This window comes from Poromitra crassiceps (genome assembly GCF_964638095.1).
Source record: "Poromitra crassiceps genome assembly, chromosome: 10".
NCBI classification, from domain to species: domain Eukaryota; kingdom Metazoa; phylum Chordata; class Actinopteri; order Beryciformes; family Melamphaidae; genus Poromitra; species Poromitra crassiceps.
Window position 1 is genome coordinate 3448442 of NC_139631.1, and position 20010 is coordinate 3468451.

Sequence of the window (20010 nt, forward strand, 5' to 3'; positions counted from 1 at the left end):
GCCACACATTTAGACAAGTGATGGCAATTTAATTATCAACACTGTTGTTTGTGAATGTCTACGCTAAATACATGATTTATTGTGGAAACATGTAGTCTCGGCTCCCAGACGTTTGGTGAGCTGCGCCACAGTAGTGAAACGGATTAAGACTGAGGGCTGAGTCTAGGAAACATGTAGCCTAAGTGCAAAAGTTACAGGCAGCCCATGACATGACAATCTCACTCCAGCCAGCTGACAAAAACCTGCTGTATATATGGAGCAGTGAAGTGCACCATCTACCCGATCTACTACGAGACACACAAAATATACGATTTTCTAATTCTTCTAACTAGCTAAACCACACACACACACACACACACACACACACACACACACACACACACACACACAGCGCTGCAGTAGAAAGACACACACACACACACACACACACACACACACACACACACACACACACACACACACACACACACACAGCGCTGCAGTAGAAAGCAGGAGGCTGGTGTGTCTGCGAAAAAAAAGATAGCGGATTAAGCGGAAGCAGTACCGTCTAGCTCAGTTTCCTCACAGGAACAGACTCCAGTTTTTAGTTCCGAGCTGTACGTGAATGCGTTTTTGTATTGTTTACTGTGTGATATATATAAGCGTGCTTCTTATGGCGTTGCTGTAGTTATGATACATCCCACATGTGAGTTAAGCTTGAACAATAAAATAACCACGATATTAGGAATTCTTCCGTAAATAGGGTAACATTATATAAAGTCCGGCGGAAGTGGCCTAGACAACAACAACAGCCCGGTAGCTGAGGGTTGGATTATCTGCGTTTCTCGTCAAGTATCTCTCGTCTAGTGGAAATGTCTACAGTCCAGGGTTTGAGGACGTTCGTCAACGAGCGACTAACTGCGGCTGCTGAGGAAATATTAGGAGTGTTTGTAAAAACTATAGTAGTGTACGAGGAAGAGATCGACCGTCAGCGCAGGCTGCTGGATATCTTGAGGCCTGAGATAAAGCTACACAGAACAGGTTGGTGAAACCACAATGCTCTGAAACAAAGTGGAAAATTCACCTTATCTACTGCAGGCTCGTGGGAGCATCACACACATTTTCTCGCCTTCAAAAAAATCAGTCCACCTACTAAACGCCTGGTAAAGTAGTCAAAACCGCTTCTGTGGTAGTTCCTTCCTGCTACAATAGGGGTCTCCAGGACCACGTTTTGCCATGACACACACACACACACACACTAAAAATATTTACTTTTGATCTCCCCCCTTCAGATCCTCCACAGCCATCTGTCATTAAGGAGGAGGTTCTCCTGGACCAGCAGCACTGTAACCAGCAGAGGAACTTCAGTCTGAGTCAAGAGAACCCAGAGCCTCCACAGATTAAAGAGGAACAGGAGGAACTCTGCACCAGTCAGGAGGAAGAGCCGCCTTTACTGTGGGAGGAGGCTGATATCTTTAAATTGACTCCAGCTTATGATGGAAGTGACCACAGTGAACATCAGTCTCTGCATTCAGATCCTTACCAAACTCAGAGTGTAGCAGAGAAAGAGCCTCTAGACATCATCTCATCTGAATCTGACAGAGAGGGCTCTGCTGTACCAGAACCAGACAGTGACCGCCAGCTCCTCTCTCACAGCTATCATGTAGCTGAGAGTGAAGCTTACAAAACTTCCACCTGTGAGAACACAGCATCAACTAGGAGTACCGAGCCAAAACCAAACAAGAAACTGTATAAGTGTGGCAATTGTAGTAAAGAGTTTCCTTACTTGTCATACTTAAAGCTTCACATGAGAGCCCACACTGGCGAAAAGCCTTTCAGATGTGACACCTGTGGGAAAAGATTAAGCCGTGCTGAGCATTTGAAAACGCACATGAGAGTTCACACAGGTGAGAAACCTTACAGCTGTGTCTACTGCGGGAAGGCATTCGCCGACGGCTCAGCTCTCACAAAGCATCTCCGAGTGCATACAGGGGAGAAACCTTATAAATGTCTTTTATGTGGCAAAAGATTTACTGTCAGCAGCAGTTTGAAAGCGCACACCAAAATCCACACAGAGGGTTCGCACTCAAAAAATGGACTTCCACTTTTTCCACTGTGAAGAACTGAGCTTTATAGCCCATACTTGACCATCCTGATCATGTGATCTCACATTCTGTTTTGCTCTCTACGTATCAGTCTGGTCTCCAAGCCGTCCACATCGATTTCAGTGGGTGGGAGTACAGTACTTGTCTTGACAGACAACTCCTTCAGCCAATCAGCGTCGCCAAATCCATCTGCAGAAGTGTGCAAATGTCTTCTCCGCCGAGAAACTCCACCGGGGGATACTCTTGTTCTTGTTTAATTGTTGTTATTGAGTCTATTTCTGCAATAACTGCACTTATGGCTGTTTGCTCTACTAATGTTAACGTTACAGCTCGTTGCTTCGGGAAGTGCCATACTATTTTTTGTATTTTGGCATCCTTGCCGTTAGGTTGTCAACTACGAGGCAGGTCTCTGATTGGCCTGTGCACTTTGTAATTTCTGGAAATCGCTGGGGGCGGGCTGGAGGCCAGACTATAAAAATCAAATTGCTTTCCCCAGAAGCCATCATCTTAACTGATCAAACATCATAATGCTCTCCATCGCATTGTTGGTTATTGGTTGGCATTGTTGATTAATGGTTTTTACCATTAATCAACCTACTAGGGATGTTAATGATTCATCCACAATTGGTTAATCACCGTTAATAATTGAATCGATCAAACATATATTAACTGATTAATCGACAATGCAGGAGCTATGTGCTATTTTCACATAATATATATTACATAGCAGCTAAATGTGGCTTTTAAACTCATGTAAATTATATAGATCATTATCACATCTGATCCCAAACAATTTAAACAAATGGAGGCAACTTCTGTCACTTGACTTCTCAGTGGTTAGTGGACTTATCAGTGTTGTGGAGTCCGGGGACCACCAGGGGTCCTTGAGGGGGTTCCTGGGGTACCCCAGAATATTGATGAATTGTTAAACATCAGCATTGTCCCATTAGAAAAGAAGTTAACACAATTAGAGAATGTAAGAAGAAAGAATGACTGGTTTGATCATATACAAGTTTCACTATTATCACTTCATCCACAATGGAATTCTGCTTCTATCTATATATATATATATATATATCTCATTTGGGTCTGAGAATCGACTTCCTTCAGTCTTTCCTATCTTTCTCCATCCTACCTCCTGATCTCATAATATGTCCAAAATATCAAAGTTTCTGCTTCTGGATGCTCGCTTCCAGAGACATTTCTAGTTGTATTTGTTCAATCACTGACTTGTTGGTCCGTCTTGCTGTCCATGATATTTTCAGGACCCGTTACCAACACCACAGCTCAAACGCATCTATCTTTTTCCTTTCGCCTTTCCGCACAGTCCATGTTTCACTGCCATATGTCATTACAGGAAACATCAGTGTTTTGACCAGTCTAACTTTTGTATTGACAGAGTTACAGACAGTAAATTTGATATATGATAGGCATATGGTAGCTGAGATAACCTTATGTGAAAATGTGTTCTTAAAATGAACCTCTAGGCCTAATCTTGACGGTTATTTATAGGTTATTATGCATTGATTTTCTTTGTCTGGTTTGGGACCAAATTGGACCCATGTGGCCTGTGGACTAAAATGAGTTTGACACCCCTGCGAGTAGATGCTCGTTGAAGACGAGACTTCCCTGATGCTTGCGCTTCCTAGTAGCCATTGTGAAAGTATACAAACTTGAATGTGAAATTAGTTAAATGTTTTCACCTACATATTGTTTAATAAAGGTATGATGGCACTGTGTGACAAAGTAGGCTACTGTGATTTAGTGGCTGGTTAACGGCTAACCTTGAGGCAGAAGACTTGAGAGCTTGTGAATGCACACCAACGTTAAATAGTCAAAGTGCTTGTGTAGGCTGGTCATGTCCACATTTCAGAATGTCCACATGTGTCTCAGTGACAACAAGTGATGGCAAATTACAGTTAGTTACAGTCCATGATGGCATGAAAATCTTACTCCAGCCAGCTGACAAAAGTCAGCAAGTCGGCAACCTGCTGTACTGTGTGTGTGTGTGTGTGTGTGTGTGTGTGTGTGTGTGTGTGTGTGTGTGTGTGTGTGTGTGTGTGTGTGTGTGTGTGTGTGTGTGTGTGTGTGTGTGTGTGTGTGTGTGTGTGTGTGTGTGTGTGTGTGTGTGTGTGTGTGTGTGTGTGTGTGTGAGTGAGTGTGAGTGAGAGAGAGAGATTTTTTTTTTTTTTTTGCATTTACAACATTCTGGGGGCACTTTAAAATAACAGTGCATAAAGAGTTGCTAAAGTGTAGTCTGAACAACAGCCCTGTTTGTGTGAGTGTGTTCTTCCTCGTATTCTTTCTATAGCTTTTAACAATAAAATAACAACGCGCGATAGGAACTATTCTATCCATGTTGTGCTTCTTCTTCTTTGCAATTATTGGCAGTAGGAACTATTCTGTAAATAGGGTAACATTATATAGAGTCCGGCGGAAGTAGCCTACACAAACAGCAACAACAAGCGCAAATGCTAGCCCGGTAGCTGAGAGTTGGATCGTCTGCGTTTCTCGTCAAGTATCTCTCGTCGACTTCAGTGGAAATGTCGACAGTCCAGAGTTTGAGGACGTTCGTCAACGAGCGACTAACTGCGGCTGCTGAGGAAATATTAGGAGTGTTTGTAAAAACTATAGTAGAGTACGAGGAAGAGATCGACCGACAGCGCAGGCTGCTGGATGTCTTGAGGCCTGAGATAAAGCTACACAGAACAGGTTGGTGAAATCACAATGATCTGAAACAAAGTGGGACATCTGTCAGTCACCTATTTGTTGGCCTCAACGTCTGCTGCTGATCTCAGATTAGGACGCCGTATTTTGCGGGCTCCATTGGAGAGTGCTCGTGGCATCACAGTTGAGCAATTGTGTGCATTGGCACTTCAATCACAGTTGCTCATGTGTCACATCACTGATGATGATGACATCACAACTGCCTGAGAGTGACATCACAGTTGGGCAAATGTGCGTTGAGCATTATGCACGCTCCGGTCCTTCAATCACAGTTGCTCGAGTGACATCATATCACTGATGACATCACAACTGCTCGAGTGACATCACAGTTGGGCTACTGTGTGCCCATGAGCAACTGTGCGAGCTCTCCAATTACATCACAGTTGAGCAACTGTGTGCCATCGGCTCTCCAATTATAGTATTCAGAGTTACTCGAGTGAACCTATCAGAGTTAAAGGATAAGTCCCGCTGCAGGGCTGGGCTTCAACCCCACCTTTTTATAGCAGGGCTATAGAGTGGGCGTTGATTCCATCTCTGATTGCAGGAGACACAACAGGTTGTATTTGTCTGTCCCTTGTTCCTAACACTAAAAATATTTACTTTTGACCCCCAGACCCCCCACAGCCATCTGTCGTTAAGAAGGAGGTTCTCCTTGACCAGCAGCACTGTAACCAGCAGAGGAACTTCAGTCTAAGTCAAGAGGACCCAGAGCCTCCACAGATTAAGGAGGAACAGGAGGAACTCTGCACCAGTCAGGAGGGAGAGCAGCCTTTACTGTGGGAGGAGGCTGATATCTTTAAGTTGACTCCTGTTTATGATGGAAGTGACCACAGTGAACATCAGTCTCTGCATTCAGATCCTTACCAAACTCAGAGTGTAGCACAGAAAGACCCTCTAGCCAACATCTCATCTGAATCTGACAGAGACGCCTCTGCAGTATCAGAACCAGACAGTGACCGCCAGCTCCTCTCTCACAACTACCATGTAGCTGAGAGCCAAGCTTACAACACATCCAGCTGTGAGAACGCAGGATCAACAAGGAGTACTGAGCCGAAAGCAAACAAGAAACTGCACAAGTGTGGCATCTGTAGTAAAGAGTTTCTTTATTTATCAAAGTTAGAACTTCACATGAGAATCCACACAGGTGAAAAGCCTTTCAGATGTGGCATTTGTGGGAAAAGATTCACCCGTCGTCAGGATTTGAAAACGCACATGAGAGTTCACACAGGTGAGAAACCTTACAGCTGTGTCCACTGTTGGAAGGCATTTGCCGACAGATCAGCTCTCATAAAGCATCTCCGAGTGCATACAGGGGAGAAGCCTTATAAATGTATTTCGTGTGGCAAAAGATTTGCGGTCAGCAGCAATTTGAACGTGCACACCAGAACCCAGCACATAAATGGTGCATTGTGAAGAAAATGCACGTTTCATGCAAACTAAAGGAAAACACTTGCCTGAACTGTCGGATCCAAACTGACCGTGTGATTTTAGCCATGTTGAGCAACATACTGTAAGAGAGCATCTCGCCCAACTGAAGCGGAGGCTGCAGGACCATGTTATTATAACGGGTGAGAGGGGCAAAAAACCAGCACTCAAAATAATTCCTTTTGGGTTGTTTTATTTACCTTCAAGCAAGTTGACAATGTACGTTTCGGCGTGGAGCCTTCCTCAGCATTATAACGGGTGTACAAAGCGATCACAGTTTTCCAGCTGAAACTGTGCCTATGGAAGTCTCAACTCCAACAGGACACTCAGTCTGCCCACCTTACAACTTATCTCAACCTCAGTCCCGGGTGCTTCATAGCGCGCTCGATCAGCTACCAAAGTGCACCTGTCGATGAATGAATTTGATCGGCGCTCCTCTCACTTCAATGCACAGCAAACAACCTTATCTTTGCCAGTCCTTTCACCAACCAATAATATACAGTTCAGATTTGAACCCTTGCAGGCTACACAAACGGAAACAACCCATATTGTTATTTGTATTTGTATTACTAACTTGTACTACTTTGTATTTTTTATACATATATATAAATTGTATAATAGCTGTACACTTGAATGTCTATTTGCCATTATTTTTCCTAGAATTCTGCTTTCCGAGCTAGTTATTGATTCTTAAGTTACTAAATCCAATAATTATTGAATGCAGAGGCAAAGAGGGCACTCGGTAGTCAGAATGCATACCTCCTCCACAGCGTGGTGTTTTGCGAATCCGTTTGGAACTTAGTCACCTTTTTGTGATTGAACAGGCCCATTGCCACACCCCCTTTCGGCCAGTGGGCATGGAAATTTAATCACTTAAGTTGGCCCATGACCTGCTGTTCTGTCACGGTTCGTGCATAACATTTTGAGATATCCTGCTGACAACGGGCGAAAACATCAGAATCAGAATCAACATGGTCAACATAACCTCCCGCCAACCCTGTGGTGTAGGTAATTATGTAATATGATAATAACAAGTAATCATTTATATAGTCCTAGTATATTTACAACCGTCCCTTTGAGGGCAACCATGCTGCTGATGTGGCCCGGGATGGAAATGAGTTTGACACCCTTGACTGTGTCAAAGGCTTCAGTTAGATGTAGGAGCAAGAGGACAGAGCAGTTACCTGAGTCAGCAGCTAGAAGGAGCTCATTACTTATTTATTCTCAGTAATGCAGATTTAGTCGTGTGAAGAGCTCTGAAACCAGATGATTGTTGGAATAAAATGTAGTAAGTGGGTTCTGTCTGTCTGCGATTTTGTCCCACATTGTGAGATTTGTGATGATTTTGGTCAGGAATGATGTCACTGTGATGTCACTCGAGCACTCAATGTCATCAGTGATGGTCACTCGAGCAATTGTGATGTCATCAGTGAGTGATGTCATCAGAGATGCGAAGTTGAGCAAGTGTGCGCTGTAGCAGCCGAGCTGCGGGCGAGGCCGCGTAGTGGGCGAGCCTACGAATCTATCCTAGTTTTTCAAAGATGCCATTTTGGGCCAGGTGGGACAACAGTTGATTAAAAATACTTTCACAAGGATTTTAGAACGCTTTTTTTTTTAAAGCGGCTGGACCACTGCATGTTTCAAAGATTGGAGAAAGACTTGATCACTTCACTTGAACACTTCACTGCACACTTGAAACGCTTTACCTTGAATCAACTGTTGCACCTACCTCATGCACACAATCCCCCAACACACACACACACACACACACACACACACACACACACACACACACACACACACACACACACACACCTTCTAAGGTGAAACAATACCTGTGCACTAACTGTCTCAAAGCTTTACTTATTATAGATTGATAAACAACTGTGCAATATCTAATGTATAGCCTTGTTTACAATCCAGTGTGGTTTATACTGTACATAGGTATAAAAAAAATCTTACATACATATTTTTAACGGTCACTGTACATCACACTTATTGTATATGTTGTAAATAGTTAACTTGTTCTATGTACCTCTGTCAACTCTTGTTTGTTTGAGCTTGTATGCATACCTTTCCCCCATGTTAGTATTTGAGAGCAACGTATACCGGAGTCAAATTCCTTGTATGTCTACATACTTTGCCAATAAAGCTGATTCTGATTCATTTAGAAACAGACAGAGACGTCCTCTACATTTAGCAGGGGGTGGGGTGGAGGAGGTGAAAGAGTTTAACACACTAAAAAGTCCCCTCTGATTATGGCAGTTTTTAGACTGATCATCATGTCCACACATTTCAGACAAATGTCCATGTGACAAGTCATGGCAAATTATCAGTTATTGTTTGGGAAAGTCTAGGCTAAATAAATACAGTAGGCTACAGGATGATTGAAAACATGTTCATCACAAAAGTTACAGCCCATGACATGAAAATCTCACTCCAGCCCCAACACTCTGAGACTAATAATAATAATAATAAAATAAAAATCAAGTCATCTGGGTCTTCTTTTCTACCCTGCCTGTTACAACACCCTACTGCTGCAGTAGTAGAACCTAAGCCATAGAGAGACATGGCTCTGGTGTCAGCGGCTAACTGATCATATCGATATCGGTGTTGTTTAGGGCTGCAACAAATGATTACTTTCATTATCGATTAATCTGTGGATTATTTTCTCTGTGAATTGATTAGTCGTTTGGTCAATAAAATGTCACAATATGGTGAAAAATGTTGATCACCTTTTCCCCAAAGCCCAAGGGGACATCCTCAAATGTCTTCTTTTGTTCTGACCACAACCCAAAGATAATCAGTTTACTGCCATAGAAGAATAAAGAAACCAGAAAATATTCACATAAACTGAAACGAGAGCATTTGCTTTTTCTTAAAAATTAGTCAATTTACCGATTATGAAAATAGTTGAGATTAATTTTCTGTCAATCGACTAATCTATTAATTGACTAATCGTTGCAGCTCTAGTGTTTTGTTTTCTGACTATGGTACTTGAATGGTACAGTTTTGAGTTTTAGCATTTTAATGGGTTTTGTGTTGTAAACCAACCAACCAACCCGCTCCCCCACCCCATCCATCCATCCATCCATCCATCCATCTCATCTCATCTCTGTCGTGTCAAGCTAGAGGAAACAGTACCGTCTAGCTCAGTTTCCTCAGGAACAGACAGGAACTCCAGTTTTTAGTTCCGAGCAATTGACTGTTCCGAGCTGTAGCCTACGTCATGTCTAATGCGTTTTTGTGATAGTTACTGTGTGATATAGGACTAATCGTGTATCAGGCGTTGCTGTAGTAGTGATACAGCCCCCACCACGTGAGTTTAGCTTTAACAATTTAACAACCACCATATTAAAACTCTTCTATGGGGCGTGATTTCTAACCCCACATAGGATCACGCATGGGGCGTGATTTCTAACCCCACATAGGATAAGCAATAACCACGCCCTGTGGCGCCGGGATTGGCCAGGAGCAACACGAGGGCACGCAGCCCAGCGATTTCATGAACCAACTGAATAGCTCTTGAGAACGGACAGCGATTTCGAGAGCGGACATTGAGAGTATTGAGATGAATTATGGTCACCTACCTTCCTTAGCATAGTAATAATAATAATAAGCATAATAATTGTAATCTACACAATGTACACAATCTACAAAAACATGCAATAATATAAACGGTGTTGTGTTCACGTTCATAGCTCATATAATATAATGTATCATATCATTAATTTCAAGCTCAATTCTTACCCAGAGAAAAGGTACAGCACTGAAAATGTAACAAGCAATAGTTTTTTAAACATCTTTATTTTAAAAGATGAAAAACCCCAGGTGCTTTAGTCCCAAGCTTCAATGCTCCTGGCCAATCCCGGCGCCACAGGGCGTGGTTATTGCTTATCCTATGTGGGGTTAGAAATCACGCTTCTATGGGTCTTATAATAGGGTAACGTTATATAGAGTCCGGCGGAAGTAGCCTACACAGACAACAACAAGCTGCTGCTCAGACGCAAAAGCTAGCCCGGGTAGCTGAGGATCATCTGCGTTTCTCGTCAAGTATCTCTCGTCTACTTGAGTGGAAATGTCTACAGTCCAGAGTTTGAGGACGTTCGTCAACGAGCGACTAACTGCGGCTGCTGAGGAAATATTAGGAGTGTTTGTTAAAACTATAGTAGAATACGAGGAAGAGATCGACCGTCAGCGCAGGGTGCTGGATAGCGTTTTGAGGCCTGAGATAAAGCTACACAGAACAGGTTGGTAAAATCACAATGTTCTTAGTGAAACAAAGAAGGGAAAATCTTGTACTTGGTATTATTAAAGGCTGCATTTTACAAACAGTCATATTTTGAGCAGCTGGGGTGTGTTCAATGAATCTGAAAACGGTGTGCACAGTTTTGCTACGGTTTCCGGGTTGAACGTCATATTTCGTCGAAACTGTGTGCAACGGACGTTCCCTCCCGTCGGGTCGGATTACAGAGGAATCGCCAATGTTTGTTATCAGTGTCGAACAAATATTGCTTACAGAATAAGCACTAAGTTACTAGCCTATATTTCTGCTAACAGAATGGTTTACAGTATGCAAAACACCGAAGTTATCTCCTACCTCTTCATGGTTTAAGACCCACTGTTGCAGCATTTAGCTTAAGCTGTATTTTGAAGTAGACATTCTATTAATGGTGTCTAAATTGCACGTCTTTTGTTTTTAATGAGATAATGCAAAAGATAAAATGCTTTTTTCCTTTGTGTTAATTTAATTCCCAATCAAGACACTCTGGTAAGAATTGGTTTACATAATTAATATGGACTTAAAACTGTCTTGAAATGCAAAATGGAATTGTAAACATGTGATTAATAACACAAAGAATCCATAGACTAATCACTCACAATTAACTATTTAAATTCAGAGATTAATTGGATTAAGAAAACTAGTGCAGTGCCCGTTCCCCAGTTCGAAGTCGATTGGACGAACGGTTCTGGAGATACGTGAAAGTCATGTTCTGATTGGTCGAATTGCACAAAATTTGACACTGCATTCTCTGGGGTTCCCAGCAGCCCACCCGCCAAATTTGAAGTCGATCGGACAAACGGTTCTCGAGACAGACAGTCCTGAAATTATAGTATAGCTTTAGCCTTAAAAAATATATTTGGTGTCAAATCAGCAGAGCTTCTATTAGCATTCTGAGCAAGCTCCCCCTACTCAAACCAAGAGGGCTTTGATTCCATGTCTGATCGCAGGAGCCACAACAGAATGTATTTGTTTGATCAAGGATCCCTTCCTTTCTCCTCCGCCCTTCAGACACCCCACAGCCATCTGTCATTAAGGAGGAGGTTCTCCTTCACCAGCAGCACTGTAACCAGCAGAGGAACTTCAGTCTGGGTCAAGAGGACCCAGAACCTCCACAGATTAAAGAGGAACAGGAGGAACTCTGCACCAGTCAGGAGGGAGAGCAGCCTTTACTGTGGGAGGAAGCTGATATCTTTAAGTTGACTCCAGCTTATGATGGAAGTGACCACAGTGAACATCAGACTCTGCATTCAGGTCCTTACCAAACTCAGAGTGTAGAAGAGAAAGAGCCTCTAGTCATCATCTCATCTGAATCTGACAGAGAGGGCTCTGCAGTATCAGAACGAGACAGTGAGCGCCAGCTCCTCGCTCACAGCCTTCATGTAGCTGAGAGCCAAGCTTACAACACATCCAGCTGTGAGAATCCAGGATCAACTAGGAGTACTGAGCCGAAACCAATCAAGAAACTGTACAAGTGTGGCAGTTGTAGTAAAGAATTTACCAAGTTGAGCAACTTAAAATCTCACATGAGATCCCACACTGGTGAAAAGCCATTTGGATGTGACACGTGTGGGAAAACTTTCACCCAGAAGAACAATTTAAAAAATCATAAGAGAATTCACACAGGTGAGAAGCCACATGCTTGCAACACCTGTGGTAAAAGATTTGTTTGTTTTGAGGATTTGAAAAGGCACACGAGAGTTCACACAGGTGAGAAACCTTACAGCTGTGTCTACTGCGGGAAGGAGTTTGCTGACCGCTCATATCTCACAAAGCATCTCCGAGTGCATACAGGGGAGAAACCTTACGAATGCCTTTTGTGTGGGAAAAGGTTTTCTGTCAGCAGCAATTTGAAAGTGCACATCAGAACCCACACAGCGGGTCCACAATCAAATCATGGACTTCCTGAAAACCATTTAACACTGTAGATTGGCTCAACCTTGTCAACGTGTCTGCATTACCATCAATGTACTGAGGAGTTTGGTGAGTTTCTCACTCTGACGATCTTAGCTTTTCATCCCATACTTTACTATCCTAACTGAAAAAGCAAAACAAATGTCTATAAAAATCCAATTGCTTTCCTCAGAAGCCATGATCCTAACTGATCGAAAATCATAATGCTCTCCATGGCATTGTTGGTTTTTACCAATGAATGGAGCTATCAATAGAAACCAGTAGCTACCATTACAATTAACAGAAAATCCCAGTAGAGCCCTTCCTTTACCCAGTGTATTTTCAGGACCCTGGAAAGGATCAAACACTCTGCCTTTTTGATTGTGTGTGCTTAGGCTAATTATCAATGAGACTCAGATGTGATCTAGGTCCAGAGATAGATTACATATTTGCTAAATGCGAGATAGATTACATATTTGCTAAATGTGAGGTAGATTACATATTTACTAAATGCGCCTTTTAAGCTCGCCAAGTTTATTTGTATGGTCCTAATTCACAAGCATCCCTCGGAGTGCTTTACAGAGAATGTCTAGCTAAGCACTAACAATAATACTGTAATAATAAACATGATTGAACAATCTTATTAGAGGGGAAGAGAATGGGGGAGGAGGGCGAGAGAGCAGGGTGGAGGGAGGGGGAGATGAGAGGAGAGGAGAGGACAGAGAGCAGAACAAAACAGGGTATGTTAGAGCTGGGCGATATGGTTGGAATCAATATCACAATAATCAATAGTCACACAGGGGTCATGTATATAATAATGTAAGAGCTCATGTATACATATAGATCACTATCATATCTCATCCCAAACCATTTAAACAAATGGAGACAACTTCTGTTTTGTCACTTCTCCGCCAACAAGGACAACCATTGTTAACAATTACATCATGCCACTTGTCAGTCGATGCCAATAAATGCTCATTGAAGATTACGGTAGATTTCCTTGATGCTTGCGCTTCCTAGTAGCCATTGTGAAAGTATGGAAAAATTTGAATGTGAAACAGAGTAAATGTTTTCACCTACTTATGGTTTATTAAAGGTATAATGCACAACATGGCACTGTGTGACATAGTACTGTGATTTAGCGACTGTGGTTTTAGCTTTAGCTAACGGAGGCAGAAGACTGTTGAGAGCCTGTGAATGCACAACAGTGAAAAGTGCTCGCGCAAAACTGATCATGTCTGTCCACGCATTTCTGACAAGTGTCCACATGCACCTGTTAGTGACAAGTGATGGCAAATTATCAGTTGTTCTTTGTGCATGTTTAGGCTAAATAAATACATAAATGATGATTTATGGTGAAAACATGTAAGCGCAAAAGTTACAGCTCATGACATGAAAATCTCACTCCAGCCAGCTGACAAAAGTCGGCATCCTGCTGTACATGGAGCAGGGGTTTTGCTAACTAGCTAAAGTACAATAAATAAATAAATATTATAGTCATGTGGTGTGGGTCTTCTTTTTGACACCTCCTGTCACAACACCCTACTGCTGCAGTAGAAAGCAGGTTGATGTTGGCCAACTGATAATCTGCTAAAGAAAATGGTACCGTCTAGCTCAGTTTTCCATGTCTAATGTGTTTTTGTAATTTTTACTCTGTCATATAGGCCCCACGTTTTGCAAATGGGGGTACACATACACCTAGGGGGTACCTGGAGGTACTACAGGGGGTACTTGAGAGAAATGGGGAAATGGAAAAATGTAAGAATAAATCATGAAAATTAATGAAATGTTAAAATTAATCTGCTCAGGAGGCACTAATTGTCCTTTACAACATTTTTGTTATTTTCTTCAAACTGGGTTTTCATTCATGGCATCATATGCTTAGTTTTCTCCTGCAGTTTTCTAAGCAAAATGGTGTAGTCGGTTAAAGGGAGTACTTGGATTCAGAAATCAGGGAAAGGGGGTATTGAAGCCAAAAAGGTTCAAGAACCACTGTCTTAGCCAATGATGATGATACATCCCTCATGTGCATAACGTTAACAATAAAATAACCACGATATTACGAACTCTTCTGTATAAAATAGTAATATAAGTATATTGTATATATAATCGTCAACGAGTGATTAACTGCTGAGGAAATATTAGGAGTGTTTGAGAAAAACGATATAAAACTATAGTGCGGAATTGAGAATATCTAATATGCAAATCGGATACCAGCAATAAGTCGGAGAAAAAATACAATCCACTGCTAGTCACTCTGTGGTTCCTCTTGTCAGTTTAATCTGTTTTTGAGGGCTCATAATTACGACTGGTAAATATAAACCCGGTCCAACAGCTTAAATGTTACTGAACCATTACAAGTGATATTCTCACTGACAAATCGGCCCCTTTTCCCTGAAACTGACCAGAATTGGCTTTGCAGAAAATGTGAAAATAGAGGCAAGAAAAAGAAAAAACTATGGAACAAATAAAAAAGATATATACTTAATATCAAATCAGCAGGATTTCTATGATCACTGTGATCAAGCTCCCCCTCAAACAAAGAGGGCTTTGATTCCATTTCTGATCGCAGGAGCCACAAGAGGTTGTATTGATCAAGTGTCCCTTCCTGTCTCCTCCTCCCCCTTCAGACCCCCCACAGCCACCTGTCATTCAGGAGGAGGTTCTCCTGGACCAGCAGCACTGTAACCAGCAGAGGAACTTCAGGCTGGGTCCAGATGAACCAGAGCCTCTAAAGATTAAAGAGGAACAGGAGGAACTCTGCACCAGTCAGGAGGGAGAGCAGCCTTTACTGTGGGAGGAGGCTGATATCTTTAAGTTGGGTCCTGCTTGTGATGGAAGTGACCACAGTGAACAACATCAGTCTCTGCATGCAGATCCTTACCAAACTCAGAGGGTAGCAGATGAGATGAGAGGTTGGTTAGAGCCTCTAGCATCTGGATCTGACAGTATTAGAACTGCAGTATTAGAACCAGACAGTGACCGCAAGCACCTCTCTCACAACTATCATGTAGCTGAGAGCCAAGCTTACAACACATCCAGCTGTGAGAACGCAGGATCAACTAGGAGTACTGAGGCAACACCACACATGAAACTGTACGTGTGTGGCGTTTGTAGTAAAGAGTTTCCTTACATGTCACTCTTAACAGCTCACATGAGAACTCACACAGGGGAAAAGCCTTTAAAATGCAGAATTTGCGGAAAAGGATTCACCTGTCAGTCAAATCATGACCAGCATTTTATCATCCACACAGGCCAGAAGCCGCATGCTTGCAACAGCTGTGGGAAAAGATTCCGCCGTGGCACAGAATTAAAAAATCACATGAGAGTTCACACAGGTGAGAAACCTTACAGCTGTGTCTACTGTGGGAAGAAGTTTGCAGACGGCTCATCTTTCACAAAGCATCTACGCGTGCACACAGGGGAGAAACCTTTTAAATGCCTCTTTTGTGGGAAACAATTTGCTGTCAAACCAGATTTGACAAAGCACATCAGAATCCACACGGGGGAAAAGCCGTTTAAGTGCGGCTTTTGCGGGAAAGCTTTCGCTGAACAAACAACCTTGAAGGTTCACACAAGGAGCCACACAGGGGAGAGGCCATACAGATGCAGTGTCTGCGGACAAGGCTTCGCCAGTGGCTCAAACCTGAAGAGGCACATGACTGTCCATACTAGAGTTGCACAGAGTACCAGTGCTTAGAAAGTGTCACAGTTCCTCATATGAGAAAGTATTACATGTAACTAGAGCCTTTCCAGAGCTGGTACGCTTGTGTATTGTTTTGACCGTTTTTAAGGGGACACCCTTTTTTTTCATTGAAAAAACAAAACTACTTATTGTAATAAAACTATGTTGCACAACCTGGTACCGAGTGACAAAGATCTGTGATTTTGCGACTGGACTGAAGTTCCAACACTGGATATTTGTTCCCCAAAGACAGAAATATTATTGTACAGTGGAATGTACAATCATGTAATATCAAACTAAAGTCTGAAGCATGATTCCAAAACAATGGAGCACGGATAAAGATCCCGTAAGTTCACTTGCCAACTGAGGCTGCTGACTAGACTGAATTATTAATTGAATTAAGTAAAGTTAGACCCTCAATTGCCAGTTTGCATTCTGTTTTCTAGACTCCATACAGACTGATTCCATCTGTGATTTGATCTCTCCTAACTTTGTTCCAGACTGGTTTGTCCAGACTATACATGGCCGTAGCCAGGGTTTGAGAAATAACGGTCATTTTTGTGCTGCGTGGGGGGTCCAGGGGTCAGTATGAAACAGAGGCAGCTACACGCGGGATTTAGGTGTGACAATATCGAGAAGCATACCTTTGATAGACAGGTGGTTCATCCAATCACCTGCCACTAATTTATGAACGTGCCTGCCCTTTCTGAAAGTTTCCAAAGGCAAGTTCCCAGATGCTTCTGTGTAGCAAACCATCTGGCAGCATCAGGTTACACATGAATACCTCAAACTACAATAAATTCAGATTAATTCTGCTCGGGGGGGGGGTCACCATGCCCGTTTATAATCATGCATAACACCTTATAACAAGGTTTATAAAGTATAATAATTGGTGGATATAATGTCTTATAAGTTCAGCATTCGTAAAGCTTTATATCTCCAAGCACAAGTGTTTGAAAGGAGAATCTCAGTCCTGCATTGCATAGCACGTTATAATACCATAACTTTATTCAGTTATAAAGACGCACAGAGAACTGCAATACTGTATCATAACAGAACATAAATTCTAAGTTTCTGGAGTGGAATAATAGCTTATAAACACCAACAATGCGTTATAGCTTGACTTTAGGAGCTTTAAGTAAAAGTGACAAAACTGTATAAGGTTATTAGCAATTGTATGATGCTATAACACAATTATGAGGACTTATGAGCAGTTCTGAAATGGAATAATATCTTATAAACACCAATAATGCGTTATAGCTTGACTTTCGGAGCTTTAAGTGAAGTGACAGATATCTTTTTAACAATTGCCACTGGGGCAATATTTGGCAGTTTCTCCACAGGATGTTGCTCAAAGGGAGCCAACCCACACTAATAAAACATAAAAAATAGTGCAAAATAGTCTTGCACTTTTTAACAATTGCCAACTATTTGACTGACAGGTTCCACACACTATCATACATTTATGATCCATTTGTCCCTCAAGATCGAAAAGGGCCTTCCTGATGTCCAGAGCAAGTAAGTAATAATTTTTGTACTGTTTGGTCTGTAATGTGTACACAGCGATGTCGTTTACAACGCTGAGGAAGGCTCTTGCTGGAACACATCTGTTGTTGTTGGTCTGACCCAGAGTGAACATAAAACAAGGAAAGATTGCTTGCCCTTATTGTTCATTTGTCCAATATTTGGCCTTGCATCCTTTGCTTTCTTTGACCCAATTGTGCTTGCAGTTGGTGAGTTTGTACAACAATGTAGTATTATGCACACACCAACAGGTGTTAGATGAGGACTTTTATTTTTTAAGAATTCCAGAAAGAATTCCAGAAAGTGGTCTTTCGGGAAGTTTGTGGACCTCGCTGATGAGATCAGACAAATGAAGAGAGACAAATCGGACAAATCGGGAGGGGTGGAGCCAAATAAAGACCCCCAAGGAGCTGGACGAGCTGGAGGCCAGACTGATTCATGCCGAACAGAGGGCATCATTGGTATGATTAAAAATAAAATAATCAAAAGCATTTTTGTTATTATTTTTTATCTTTTTATTGTAAGCAATTTCACATATATATGCATTTATAAGTAATTGAAAACAACACAATTAGTGTTCTGAAATAAATGGACTACTACAAAGCATGACATTGTGCGGCTTGTTTTTTTAAACAGGTTCAGCAGCTGGCCAACATTGGTGGAAAGAACGTTAAGGACACCACGTATAAAACCATGGACTGGTATGGACATCATACCCACATAATGTTGTCAAATAAACAAGTTCTAAGAAAAAGTACATGACATGATCTCATTATAGAACAATGCAAGCATTATTGAAGTAGTTTGAAACGTCTTAACTGACATTACAATTTCTCATTTACAGACTTTTCACAAACAAAATCATGGCCATGTTCAACATGAAGGGGGGTGGTCTGAAAAAAAGGAAACTTCAAGGAAACTGCTGTGTTCTCTGTGGCTAAAGCTTAATATATTTGTTGTGCAAAATGACCTATGTTTAATGAGTGGTTGTACATTCAGAGCCTCTCATTTCATGATCAAATCTAAAAGATTATGCTATTCCCCTATTATTACAGATGCGGTCATGAGGTCCTACGCCAGCGCCACAGAGTCAGAAATCCACATCGCCATGGCTGACCATTTGAAGCAGGCTCCTGGGAGGTCCGGTGTTGGTGGCTTTGAGAAAGATTTAAATGAATGAATTTTGTATTTTAATTTCTATTTTTATGTTTTCCCCATTGTTCGTGTCACTGTGACTTGCCTCTGCACAGAGCGCTTTGTTCCAGTTTAATTAAAGTTCAATAATATTGAATGAGGCGATTGTTCATGTTTGATTTCAGTTAGTTATTTTTAAATTTGGTTTTTTTAAACGTCTTTTCAACTGAAAAATGCTCACTGGGGTACAGCAGCTGATTTCACCAAGCAACACAACACAACACAACTTCAACCAGAGAGAGGAACTATCTGGTGAAGAGGTTGGCTGGAATGAAAACATGCGTACTCTGGAAAGGCTCTAGTCTAGTTAAATACTTAATACTTTCTCTTAAGAAGAACTGTGACACTTTTTAAGCACTGGTACTCTGTTCAACTCTAGTATGGACAGTCATGTGCCTCTTCAGGTTTGAGCCATTGGTGAAGCCTTGTCCACAGAAAATGCATGTGAATGGCCTCTCCCCTGTGTGTCTCCTTGTGTGTATTTTCAAGGTTGTTCGTTCAGTGAAAGCACTCCCGCAAATGCTGCACGTAAACGGCTTTTCCCCTGTGTGGATTCTGGTGTGCTTTGTCAAAGCTGAGTTGACAGCAAATCTTTTTGCACAAAAGAGGCATTTATAAGGTTTCTCCCCTGTGTGCACGCGGAGATGCTTTATGAAAGATGAGCCGTCTGCAAACTTCTTCACACAGTAGACACAGCTGTAAGGTTTCTCGCCTGTGTGAACTCTTATATGTTTTTGTAAGTCTGCACCACGGTGGAATCTTTTCCCACAGGTGTTGCAAGCATGTGGCTTCACACCTGTGTGAGTTGTCTTGTGTGTAGTTAAATGGGCCTTCTGGGTGAAGGTTTTCCCACAAGTGTCGCATCCAAATGGCTTTTCACCAGTGTGGGATCTCATGTGAATCTTTAAGTATGCCGAGGTAGGGAAACCTTTACCGCAACTGCCACACTTGTGCAGTTTCCTGTTTGGTTTTGACTCAGTACTCCTGGTTGATCCTGCGTTCTCACAGCTGGATGTGTTGTAAGCTTGGCTCTCAGCTACATGACAGTTGTGAGAGAGGAGCTGGCGGGCACTGTCTGGTTCTGATACTGCAGAGCTCTCTCCGTCAAATTCAGATGCTAGAGGCTTTAACCAACCTCTCATCTCATCTGCTACACTCTGAGATTGGTAAGGATCTGAATGCAGAGACTGATGTTC

General features: G+C 42.1%; 1 protein-coding gene across 1 annotated transcript; it reads left to right on the forward strand.

Annotated features, from left to right (window-relative positions):
• Positions 1 to 809: 809 nt before the first annotated feature.
• On the forward strand, positions 810 to 16267 carry LOC310783771 (uncharacterized protein). Its single transcript, XM_083644676.1, has 6 exons — positions 810 to 1020; positions 1272 to 1676; positions 4623 to 4796; positions 5668 to 5901; positions 10325 to 10486; positions 15042 to 16267. The coding sequence occupies exons 1-6, from the start codon at positions 852 to 854 to the stop codon at positions 16109 to 16111; spliced, it is 2214 nt and encodes a 737-aa protein (XP_083500802.1). The 5' UTR covers positions 810 to 851; the 3' UTR covers positions 16112 to 16267.
• The last annotated feature ends 3743 nt before the right edge of the window (positions 16268 to 20010 follow it).

What these genes read in the sequence shown, in the direction of transcription:
- LOC310783771 (XM_083644676.1), top strand. Translation starts at nt 852, where the DNA reads ATGTCTACAGTCCAGGGTTTGAGGACGTTCGTCAACGAGCGACTAACT. An exon ending in GATAAAGCTACACAGAACAG is followed by an intron (nt 1,021 to 1,271) that starts GTTGGTGAAACC and finishes TCCCCCCTTCAG; the next exon opens with ATCCTCCACAGCCATCTGTC. An exon ending in GATAAAGCTACACAGAACAG is followed by an intron (nt 10,487 to 15,041) that starts GTTGGTAAAATC and finishes CTCCCCCTTCAG; the next exon opens with ACCCCCCACAGCCACCTGTC.